The sequence below is a fragment of the Miniopterus natalensis genome, chromosome X (genome assembly GCF_054644295.1).
Source record: "Miniopterus natalensis isolate mMinNat1 chromosome X, mMinNat1.hap1, whole genome shotgun sequence".
NCBI classification, from domain to species: domain Eukaryota; kingdom Metazoa; phylum Chordata; class Mammalia; order Chiroptera; family Miniopteridae; genus Miniopterus; species Miniopterus natalensis.
The window spans coordinates 6622501-6635344 of record NC_142103.1 but is presented as its reverse complement, the minus strand read 5'-3'; the positions used below and the strand labels follow the sequence as shown (position 1 = coordinate 6635344).

The 12844-nt window shown below is 38.2% G+C and overlaps 1 protein-coding gene across 1 annotated transcript in view; it reads left to right on the top strand.

Moving 5' to 3' along the window:
* ADGRG4 (adhesion G protein-coupled receptor G4) overlaps nucleotides 1-12844 on the top strand; it is an 89508-nt gene that overhangs the window by 25947 nt on the left and 50717 nt on the right. The window contains 5 exon segments of the mRNA XM_087829439.1: nucleotides 1448-7036; nucleotides 8611-8705; nucleotides 10325-10389; nucleotides 11388-11427; nucleotides 12647-12726. Of these exon segments, the coding sequence (XP_087685565.1) occupies nucleotides 1448-7036; nucleotides 8611-8705; nucleotides 10325-10389; nucleotides 11388-11427; nucleotides 12647-12726 (5869 nt within the window).

The window sequence follows — 12844 nt, the reverse complement described above, 5'->3', positions numbered from 1 at the left end:
TTCACCTGGGACAGTTTCTCTACACCACCACAGTCAAGATACTGAATAGTTTCATTACCACAAGGATTCTTCGAGTTATCCTTTTTAAAACACCCCCACCTCTTTTCCACCCTTTCCTGCTACTCCACTCTACTCCTTGCACCTCTAACTCTTGAGAACCACTAATCTGTCCTCCTTTCTTAAGTTTTGTCATTTCAAAAATGAATCGTACAGTATGTAACCTTTTTGGATTGGCCTTTTTCTGTTATTCAGCATAATTCTCTCGAGATCCATCCAGGTTGTTGCTTGTATCAATAGTTCATTCCTTTCTACAGTTAAGCGTATTCCATGTTATGGATATACTAGAGTTAGTTTAGCCATTCACCTATTAAAAGACATCTGGGTTGATTCCAATTTTTGGTTATTACAAATGAAACCTGCTACTAACATTTGTGTACAGGTTTTATGTGGAAATGAGTTTTTTTTTAAATCCTCATCTGAGCATATTTTTTCCATTGTTTTTCAGAGAGAGTGGAAGGGAGAGAGAGAGAAACATCGATGTAAGAGAGACACATTGATTGGTACCTCCCACACATACTCCGACCAGGGCAGGGAGAACCTGCAACCCAGGTGCGTGTCTCTGACTGGGAATCGAACCCAGACCTTTTGGTTCTCTGGCTGATGCTCTAACCACTGAGAAAAAGACCAGGGTGAGACCTACAAAATCTTATTAACCAATGTCACCCCAATAAATTTAATAAAAACAAATAAAGAAAGAAAGAGAAAGATAAAATAGCAAGCCTTTATTTACAATGGTTAATTATTTTTTGACCACTTAATGTCTGCCAGGTGCTATGCTAAGTGTCTTACATGCATTAATTCAATTCTCAAAACAATTTCATAAGGTAGGTGTTATTATCTCACATTACAGAGGGGGAAATTGAAACACAGAGTGATTAATTAACTAGTCCAAGGTTACATAATGAGTAAGTGATGAGCCAGGATTTAAAACTACATCTATTTGAATCCAAAACTGGTCCTATTTACTGAAGATTTTTAATTACAAAATTCAATTTCTTTAATACATATAAGACTATTCAAGTTATTTATTTCTTCTTAAGTTTTAATACTTGTGTCTTTCAATAAATTGGTTCATTTCCCAAAGCTAATCCTCTCAATTATTGTACTACTGTAGCATGCATGCCTCTTTCAGGAGTGCCTATATATTTTTTTATGTAGACACTATGGAATGGACTTGTCATTTAATCATGGCATTGTGAGAACTATATAGAGATTCTAGAAAGTAGAAAATCATTGCAAGTAAAACCAAGTAATTAAGTGATTTGATTATATTTGATACTTATCTCCTTTTAAATATATGAGAAGAAAATATAGAACTCTTTCGTAAAGAATTGTCTCTTATTTTTAAAGCTGAACCTAAAGTAACACATGCTTTCTATTTTTTCAGTTGTTTCTGAAAATATAACAATTAAAGAAACAAGTACAACTCTTTCACAACAAATAGCTTTCACAACCCCATCCCAAGTTACTGAACTAAAGCCACAAAAGACTGTATATTCTTCTACAATGATGTCTAAAGGCATACCTGTATTTGCAACTGACTATACAATCATATCATATTCCAATACCTCTCCATCTCTGGAAACAATGACTGCACCAACATTTTTAAAGACATCCATAGCTGAGACAGCTACATTCGTAGCAGACATTTTGTTTACTTCAGCAGCCATTGCTCTACCTACCAAGAATACCTCCATAGGCACTACTACCAATTCCACAAAAATAACTAAATCCCCATCTTCAGAGAGCACAGTGACAACAAAAATGCCTGGAGCCATTGTTACTGAGACCTTTCATCCAACTACAGCTACTAATTTCCTATACACATCTGGATTTACCAAGAATTCAATTACATACAAAACTTCAGCAATTAGATCTCAGCTCATCATTATAAAGACAACATCTTTATGCTCATCTATTGAGTCAACATCCAAGTCTAAATTCTCTTGGCCCAAACACAAATCCACAAGTATTCGAGTACTCCCTATCTCCACAGCTGACCAGAAGTTTCTTGCATCTACAGTGGCTGGAACTGTACCTTGTTCTACAGTGAAACAGAGTTCTACTCACATTGGGACTGAATCAGCAGTCCTACCTGAGTCTGTGCCCATCTCCACAGCTGCTCCAGTAAATACTATATTTCCTAGAAATCAAACATCTACATTGGCAATGACTGATACAAAAATATCATTTACAATTCATTCAGTGACGCTCCCAACTAAGTTTATTGAGACAACTCCTGAGCTAAGAACACCTGAAACAGAATTGACATCTACAAATTTCCAGGATGTCTCTTCATCCAGAGTGGAGAATACAATATCTATCTCCATGCCAAAAGAGGCCTCTTCTATGGCCCTTCCTTTCAGGACATCCTTTTCACTCACTGGAGCTCCGAATGTACAGACAAATATTGATACTGAGACTACACATACAGCCTTGACTCCTGGAACCACACTTGCTCATACAGCTGCTGAAAGTATGATTTACCCCACAGTCACTGGGCTAGTGCATACTAAGAATACACCCACAAGTGATGAAAACATGTTTCCTTTGACTTCCACTAGATCAACTTCCACATCCAATGCATCTGAATCTGGCCTCACAACAATAAGTGATGAAGGTGCCCATTTATTCACCAATGAGATCAATTGGACTTCCAGACCAAACCAGACCCTATTGACATCAGTATTCCATGGGAGTACTTCTAATACAGAACATTCATCCACAACTACTGATATTATTATCCCTCCAGAAGCATCCACAGAAAGTGAGTCTACCACTACCACTGATGCTATTATCACTACTGATGCCATTATAGACAGATATACAACTCTATCCAACTTGACATCTCCATGGTTGGCTGATTTCTCCATAATTTCTGGAACCATATCTGTAACCAAATTGCCTGAGTTTAAACTTACCTCTTTATTATTAAACACCACCCCTATGTCCACAGTAGCTGGAAACAAACTTCTTTCAACATCAAGGGAGACAGTTGTTCCACTGGTAGATATAATATCTTCCCTTGCTGACAGTGAGCCAAATTTTTCTATTGAGGAGAGTGCTTCTGAGACCACACAAACAGAGATAAAAAATACAAATGCATTTGGAGAGACAACAATCCCTGTGCCAGAGTCTGCAACAACACAAAGATTCAATACTTCTGTGACAAGGAAAGAAACAACTTCCCATTATCTTAAGGGAAGATCCACTATAGCAGCAACAACAGAGATTTCTCCATTTGCAACAATGCTGGAAGCAACAGATGAGTCTGTACAAATGGTGACAGCTTCTGTTACCGTTTCCCCTTTTCCTGATTTAGAAAAGTTGACTGCCCCATTAGATAATAAAACTGCAACTACTGAGGTGAGAGGATGTTGGCTTTCTCCAAAATCAGTGAAAACCACACCTAAGACTTCATACAATGGAACTGCAGAAATCTTTAATTCCATCCACATGTACACAGCACAGTGGACTTCAGAGACCCCATCTGAAGGGAATCCAACTCCATCTCCAACTTCTGGGAGCACAAAGACATTCCCTGAACCCCTGGTTGCTTCTATCATAAGGATATTGGAGACCAATTTTGCCACTGGTCCTACAGACAGGAGAGCTATGTCCTTGTCTACTAGTATCTTGCCTCCACAGCCTACAGCTACCCATTTCTCTGCAACCCCTGTGCTTATTACCCATATGTTCTCACCAGTTAATGTCTCTGCTGTCACCTCTATGGTGGTGTCTGAAGAGACTAAAATTACCATGTCTGAGCCTTCTGCACTGGCCAGGGCTTCCGCCACATCTGTGCACGCAGATATCTCAACTCTGTCATCAGCTAGAGTGACCACAGCATTGGTGCCACCACTGGATCAGACTGTTTCCACAACCAGTGATATTGTGCCTACCCATGGAGACTCGACCCACACCACTTTAGAGCCCACAATGATCTCTGTCAGAATGACACCTACAGCAATTTCCTTTCTGACAAAAACTCCAGTCCCCTCACTGAGACCTACCAGTCCTGTGGCAACTAAGGCTGAGACCACCCTTCTCTCCACTTCAGCTGACACAGTTAGTTCACCCACATCCTCTCTTGCCTGCTCTAAATCTTTCCCTGACAATATTCCTGACAATATTTCTGTTGTGTCCTCCACTCAGATGATCTCAACTATGTCTACACTAGTAGCAACCCAGCCCATAACTCGAGTGGAGGAGACTTCTATCCATGCTCTCAGCTTTCTGTATACTTTCAGTGGTAGTGGTGATGTTGTTAGCTTGGTTACTGCCTCCACGAAAAATTCTGTTATTGATGAGACCATGCCCTCACACACCTCTGCCAATAAACTTACAACTTCAGATGGTCACATTTCTCAATTTCCCACACGTCTTGAAAACACACTGGTCCCCACTCTATCAGTGACTGATGTTTCTACCTTTTCTTCTGACAAAGAGCAGATGACCACCTCACTAGGAAACATTGCTGAAACTATGGAGGTGACAGAAATGTCCCCATTAAAGAACCCTTTTATTTCAGAGTTCCAGAGTACTTCATCCTTGGAAGTGACAGATATTGGATTTGCTGAGACCACAAGAATTTCTAGTCATCAAACACATTCACCTTCAGAGATTACACTTGTGACTTCACCTGATGGGATTTCAGTTTCATCTCCCACTCCAGGGAGTACACAGACAACACATACCACCTGGACGTCGAGTAACATAGATGTTCACATTTCAGAAATATCTAGTCTTGGGAAAATAGCTCTCCCTTCAGAAGCTCTGACAATTACCACATCTTTGTCTCCTGATAAAGAAAGCATGAGTGCCCTTTCAATATATACTCCCAGGACTGAGAAAATGACAGTAAGCACCACCTCTGTGACTCATCCTTTCTCATACCACCAGGACACTTCATTTGTAAATACTGTAACTTTCAGGGCAACCAGAATATCAAATCCTATAAACATCAACACAGCTCTTTCACATTTGCTTTCACCCCGGACTCAACCTGAGGTGACATCAGTTGCCTTTCCCATTTCTGAAAGAACACAGACCTCCCCCGAGTCTCTGTCTCTTTCCACAACTGAACTATCTAGTGCCAATTTTACAATTATTTCTACTGATGGGATCACTACACCACTTTCTGCTCCAAGTGTAACTACAGCACTTCTTGGGAAAACTTCTATGGCAACATCCATTCCTATTTACCAGATGTCCTCATTGCCAGTTAGTGTCACTGCCTTCACCTCCAAAAGAGTTTCTGATACTCCTACAATACTAATGACCAAATCTTCTAAAACAACACACCCAGATTGTTTGAGAAGTCCCTCTATAGCCACTTCTGGGCCAGTGTCTGAAATGACCTCAATGTCAGTTCGTGACTCTGCTTTTTCACCTCCAGCTGTTTCTTCTGACAATTCCACAACAGTCAGATCATTTTCTACTTTATTGTCTTCAATTACTCCTAGGACTACTATGACCATACAAACATCTACATTGGATGTCACACCTGTGACATATGCTGGGCTTACTTCAAGAAACACAATTTTCTCTGCTATTACTACTTCAAAAATGACAGAGATACCCTCCTGGATCACACCTACGTCCTTTTCCTTTCCAACAGAGCCAACTTATTCCTCTGTGAAAACCATTCCATCCACTATTATGTCTGGGGCGGTGACTCCATTTGTAGGCACCACTGTCTCCTTTCTACTCAGTTCTCAGAACACTCAAGCAATTGCTTCCATTCAAAAGACCACATTTCCATCATTTCTATCAACAACTCCACAGTCATTCCAAAGAGATGAGGCTACAACTCTGTGCATATTAACTGGGATTACTAACAGCTCCCTATCCACTGTAAGCGGTGGTAGAGTAACAATTCTCACAAATACTTGTTCCAGAACTGCTGTTCCTAAAAGTGTGATTTCATTGACTCCTTCAGATAGTCTCCATACTTCTTTGAATATTCAGGTTTCCCCATCTTTGGCTAGCTTTAAGAGCATTCCTGGACCAACAAAAAGTATAAAAGCCACCACTTCCCTTTCTTCAAACACACAAAAAAACACTTCCTTGTCAGAAAATACTTCAGCAACTGAACTAACAAAAAGAACCACGTCTGTAAATACCCCTGTTTCATACTATCCATGGACTACATGGAGTGTAACTCTGCCCTCTTTTACATCATTTCTTTATTCACCTTGAAGTACTAAAGCTGAGTTCTCTACTCCAAAGACTTATCTTCCTCCTACATCCCAAATGGTTGAATTTCCAGTTATGGGAACAAGAACCACATCTAGTAACACCCAATCTCTACTTATGACTTCCTGGAACACACCCATGGCTGAAGATTCTCAATTTCCAATTTTCACCACTACTCGTGTACCTACACCCAAGAAGATGGAAGCAGAGACTCCATACCTTGTTCCTGGATCTTGGTCAGCATTCACAGCTTCCCAGATTGGCCTTGTATCTGGAGATGTTATGGCAATGTCATCAAGTTCCAAGTCAGGAATTCTTCCTATTTTGGGGATGTCTGAGAGCCCTTCATTATCAATATCCTCAAGATCTATCCCTACCACTTTGGTTGACATTAAGCAAATATTTGGGAAGACTACCACATCTATAACTCCTGGGACCACACTCCCATCAAATCCTTCTGTTGCCACTTCAGAATCTGTAATTTCAAAGGCTACTACTTCAGGTTCCCTTCTGATAACTGTGTCTAACACTCCTCACATTATAACTTCCTCTGCAGTAGAGGTGCAGCCCACACTGGACTCCCTTCCAAATATAACCACCACTACATCTACAACTACTGAAGCCTCATTTCCACTCACATCTACAAGAGTAACATATCCTTCTACAGCAACTGTGTCTTCACTGCTTTCTTCCTCTTTTGAGACAACCTGGCTGGGCTCTACACCTTCCTCTTTATCTATGGAAACATTGACTTCACCTATTGCCATTAAGTCCACAGGTACGTTCCATAATGTGTCGGTGCATCACTAATAGAATGCATGCACAATGAGCCAGCCATGTGTTCTCCAAGGTGGACAGGTCTCTGAAGGCAGAAAAGGATAAAGAAGGGTATAGGTGTTTCTTAACTCTTTCAGTCAGTGGGTACAGTGGGTACTTTATCCAAATATAAAACTCTCTAGCCATCTTATATTCGCTTTATTAAATATAATGCAAATGTATCTTTTTACTCAGTGTGACATTTCTAAATCTCCTTTCCACCCACTTTGTTCTTGATGTTCTGACTTTGCCAATGTGAACATGGATCAGGAACCTCGCCCCCTTTGCAATAAGAGGATTACATAATCTTAGGTCTGACATATTGATCAGAAATCACCAGAAGATATTTCTCTGATACAAGTCTCAGCCTTTTCCATTCTTCACCTCCAGATGACTTGTAATGCTTACCAGTGGCCAGAAAGTATTTGGCTTTCATATTGCTCAAATTTTGGATGTTCCTTCAACTTTTAGTATTCCAAAATTGAAATTTGATAGGGCAAACAAGAGAAAGAGGTAACTACAAAGAGAAAAACCTGAAGCAGAAAGACACAGGAAAAAATATTTCCTCAGAACAAATGATCTTGTGAGATTATGTTTAGCTTTGTTGTTAAATTAACTGGAGATCCGTTGATCAACAAAAATTGAGGATTTGGGAGATTTGTAGAATGTGTATCATCTGTGTAGGGAACGGCCCAAATAATTAAAACAAAAGTGCAATGGTACATCCTGTTTGCTTTTTAAAAAAATTATTTAAAATTTGTTTCAATTACAGTTTACATTTAATATTATTTGGTATTAGTTTTGGGTGTACGGCATAGTGGTTAGACAATCATATATAAAATGTTTCCCTGATATTTTCAGTACCCATCTGGCACCATACATAATTATTACTATATTATTGACTGTATTTCCTATGCTGTACTTTACATCCCTGTGACTACTCTGTAACTACCAATCTGTATTTCTCAATTCCTTCACCTTTCACCCAATTCCCCAACATACCTTTTCTGTGGCAACCATCAGTCTGTTCTCTGTATCTATGCATCTGTTTCTGTTTTGTTTGTTCCTGTTTTGCTTTTGAATATGAAGCCAAAGTGCTAGTTCTTGACCTTGGAATTAGATTAAGCAAAGTTTAAGAATGAGATTTTACTGTTTAGTTTCTTTAAAATAAAGAGCAATTTTGCCCTAGTTGGTTTTGCTCAGTGGTTAGAGCATCAGCCTGCAGACTGAAGGGTCGCAGGTTTAATTCCTGTTCAAGGGCGCATACCTTGGTTGCAGGCTCCATCCGTGACCCTGGCCAGTCCCTGTGGGAGGCAACCAATTGATGTGGGTGTTTCTCTCTCTCTGTCTCTGTCTCTCCCTCTCCCTTCCACTCTCTCTAAAATATCAATGGAAAAAATATCCTCGGGTGAGGATTAATAAAAAATAATAATAATTAAAAAAATAAAATAAAGAGCAATTTTGACCAAATTGACAGAAGTTAAATTTCTTGAACTCAATAAATACAATTAATCTCCTTATTTTTTTAAATTACAGTTTCCTTCTACAATATTGGAATGAGCTTCTCTGTCTTTGGTGAAGAGTCAGCAATCCCTATTACCAGTGCCTTAAATGAATTAGCAGAAAATTGGGTAAAATAATCTTTTGAACATTTATGGTACATATAAAATATGTGAATAAGTGTATGTATGTATCTATATATATGACAAACATTGAGCGGGTTAAAACTAGATTTTACTTTTTCTACCCATAATACATTTCACAACTAATTGTTTTTGACTTTTCTGCTGAAAATCTGTCCACTCTGTAATCAACACCATGAGGATTTATGTGTTTTTTTCTTTTGTAGTGCTAAATGCTGGAAGCTTTTATGGGATGTGAATATTTTAATTTGTTTAGAAGTGTACATTTCCCTCCTCTGATACAAATTCTGGGTCTTTGACAAATTTTCCTATTTGGGGAAAGTAGGAGAGCAGTGATAACAAAGTCTATGCCATCGAATTTAAATATTTTTATTTTCTGCATTTTAATTTTTCTTTCACTCACACAATAAATATTTTACTTATCTTTACATTTTTCTGGTAAGCTACATACTCTCTGTAAAAATCCAGAAACTGAAACCTGAAACCCAGAAAATATACATCCTCTAATATTGCTCTTTGTATTAACTACAGTTTGAGGTATTTTTTTCTATACATACAATAACATTGATGCATGTATGTTCTTTTACAAAAATAATTGAAATCATACTAATTATGCTAACTTTAAGCATATTCATGATTATAAATATAAATCTACCACATACACTTTAACAGATGCATAGGATTTCACTAGATAATTGTGAAGTAGTATCTTTAATCTAGGCATCCATTGATGGGCATTCATGTGTTTCTATTTTTTCTCTATTTGGAAATGATGCTAACAATAATGCCCTTGCAATAAATTTTGGAGAGGCACTTGAGTATTTCTTTAGGATAAATTCCTAGAACTAGAATTGTTAACTCAAAGGACATGAGTATTTCACATTTTAATAGCTATTGCTAAGTGACCCCCCAGATAGGTGATACAAACTTGTACCCCCACCAACAGTAAATGATCATGTCTGTTTCCCCTCTTTCCCTATCAGCATTTATTTTCAAGTGTATGTGATAAGTGGTTGACATGATTGGGTATATTTGTCTGCTAGAGTTGTCCTAACAATATGATGCTCTAGGTGGCTTGAACAACAGACATTTATTTTCTCAAGGTTCTGGAGACTGGAAATCCAAGATCAAGGTGCCAGCAGGGTTGGTTTCTGGTGTGGTCTCTCTCCTTGGCTTGTAGATGGCTACCTTCATGTTGCATCCTCATGTGGCTTTTTCTGTGTGTGTGCATGCAGAAAGCAAGAGCGAGAGAAAGAGTGAGCGAGAGGGAGAGAGAGAGATCCGGTGTCTCTTACCCTTCTTATAGTGATACCAGTCCTATTGGAATAGGACTCCACCTTATGACCTCATTTAGCCTTAATTACCTCCTTAAAGGCCCTATCTCCAAATATAGTCCCATTAGGCAGTTAGGGCTTCAACATATGAATCTGGGAGGGGGGCACAATTAAACTCATAACAGTAGGTAAAAACCAAATGGAACAGATGGACATGTTGAACCAACTGAAATAATGAATGCAGCTTAATGATCACATCATCTCAGATAACTTTGCTCTCGGTTAAGATAGAGGAGTAGGACTACTAAAACAGATATGCTTTGTCTTTTACAGATGAATTCTATGTTTCAGAACAGTGAATTTGCTCTTGCTAATCTGGCTATTCAAATTAAAAGCAGGTATGTGAATGTCATCTGCTGTGGGTTGAAAGGCAGTTTGAGGGCATTGTGGCTTTGTTATTATCCAGGGGAGACTTCCTGTGGTTTTTTTTTTCTGAGATGTAGGAACTGCTGCATTTTGAGTTGTATCTTTCCTTCTGAGTGTAGGTTCTCTTTGGAATGAGAAATACATTTGTATTATTACTATAAAGTATAAAGCCAATGGGAGAACAAAACAGAAGAAAGTAAGAAAAGGCAATAGTGGAATTGGACTCAGTTACCTCTAATGCCCCCTTTAGCTTTAAAATGCTATGATTCTGTGACTTGGGGAAAAAATCATGCCTTAAAAGATGAAACACTCAGAGTGACCAATGCAAGAGGATATATAAGGCCTTTTATTTTTGGACAGTGCACTTCCAGGAATTAGAAATTCCAAAGGGAACTTGAATTTTTTAAAGTGAGGAATGCTGACTAGTTCAAAACTTGCCTGGGGCACAAAATTGGAGAGCTGATTGTAGTAAAATTGGCAGGCACTGAGTAATATCAAGGAGAAGATAACCAAAGCAATTAGTCATCTGAGAACTATTTCCTCTGCTCTTGCATTGTACATATACTAGTCCTCTGTTAAAGGAACATCTGGAACATCTTTTCAGATCAATATGTACAGATTTAGCAAAGGATCCTCTTATATGAGTGTGCCTTGGTGTATTTACCCAAATACCTAGTAATGGACATTTCAGTTATTTCCACCCTTGTATATATATTTTTATAAATCCTTTCTGGTACTATTATGGGATAAATTCTTGAAAGTGGGTTTGCTGAGTCAAAGGCTTACTACCATTTTGTTACATGAATAATGACCAACCTCTTTTGAAGGATCTCCTTGGAGCCCTAGTATTATTTGAATTCCAAGCTGGGAGATTCTGTTTTACCTCAGAGTTGTCCTTCTCCTGAACTTGTGTCTTTATATATTTGGTACTTTATTTCATTTTTCTATAATTTTGATGCTTTTGATACAGAAACACTTCTAAGGAAGAAATAACCATGGACAGAACTTTTGTAAGTAATTTTTCAAAATGGATGTACTTGTAACCCATCTTATACCTGATTAGATGTAAGTAAATAGCTCTTCCACCCAAGTACATATTATTAATCAAAGCTCAACTGTGATCATTGAGGGTCAAAATACGTTACCTTCTTTGGAATCTGCACAAAAACCCATTAAGGAAACCATCCTCTGCTTTTCTGATCTATATATATGTGGCAGTTTTTTTTGAGACACATTTTGTGGGCTATGGGAGTATGGAATGACTTTGGGACTGTAAATGGTAAATGGAAGTTCTAGATTGTGGACTTCTTGCAAAAAGCCTGGTTCTTCCAGGAGTGACACAGTTGTTTGCAAGGCTGGCATTCACATAATAAATTCCTCTTCTATTTGTATAGATTTGAAATCAGAGTGTGACAAAACTATCTCCCATCATCCTTGCCCCAATTCTCAGTACTTACTCCAGTGCTTCAAAGTTTTACAATGTTAGACCCTGAAAGGATTAATAAGCACACAGATTTTAAGCTATTTAAATGAGATAAATATTTTGACTATATGAAATGCAATCAATGCATTCCAAATTATCTGCCATCATTTAAAATACTTTCTATAAATAGCTGAATCAGAATTTTTTATTTAATACATGACAGATAACATAATATGACTAAACTTCCTCTCAAATAATAGGTGTAAAAGCCTATTGTGATAATGTGGTTCCCAGAGTCAGGCTCTTTGGGTTAAAATCCTTGTTCTTCTACTTCCTGTCTGTGAGACCTTGGGCAACATAATTAATCTCTCCCTGCCTCAGTTTCCCAATCTATGAAATGAGAATAACAATATTATCAGTCCTCACAGGGCTATTGGAAAGGTAGAATGGGATAATTTATGTAAAGTGCTTAGCAAAAGACATAGTAAATGCTTGGTATTACTATCACTATGTTAGGCTTCAGATCCAGAAAGCTTAGATTCTGCTCCCAGTTCTTTGACTCCTCAGTTATATGATATCAAGCAGATCATTTAACTTCTCTGAGACTTAGCTTCCTCATTTAGAAAATGGAGTGACAATCCTTGGATTGCCCACTCTCCAGAGTTAGTTTGAGAACTAAATGTATTGATGATTTGGAGGGTGATTTGAAGATGGCAGTGAGTTACATAAGAATAAAGTACAATTATGATTGTTGTTGTTAACAATAAGCCCTGTACTCAGTCGTGATGTTTGTTTAAAGATTTCAGTGACTATGTAATTTTCTTTTGCATTATTTGGAACAGAGAGAAGGGCAAGAGATGGCTACAATTTCCCGTGTACTATACAGGTAGGAGCTGAGTTTATTCATAGCTGGTATATTTAGTTCTGATTTCCCTTCTATTTAATTCTGTATATGCAGCCTGTTGGTCAGAGTTGTCAGGAGACTGTATATGCAGTCTGTTGGT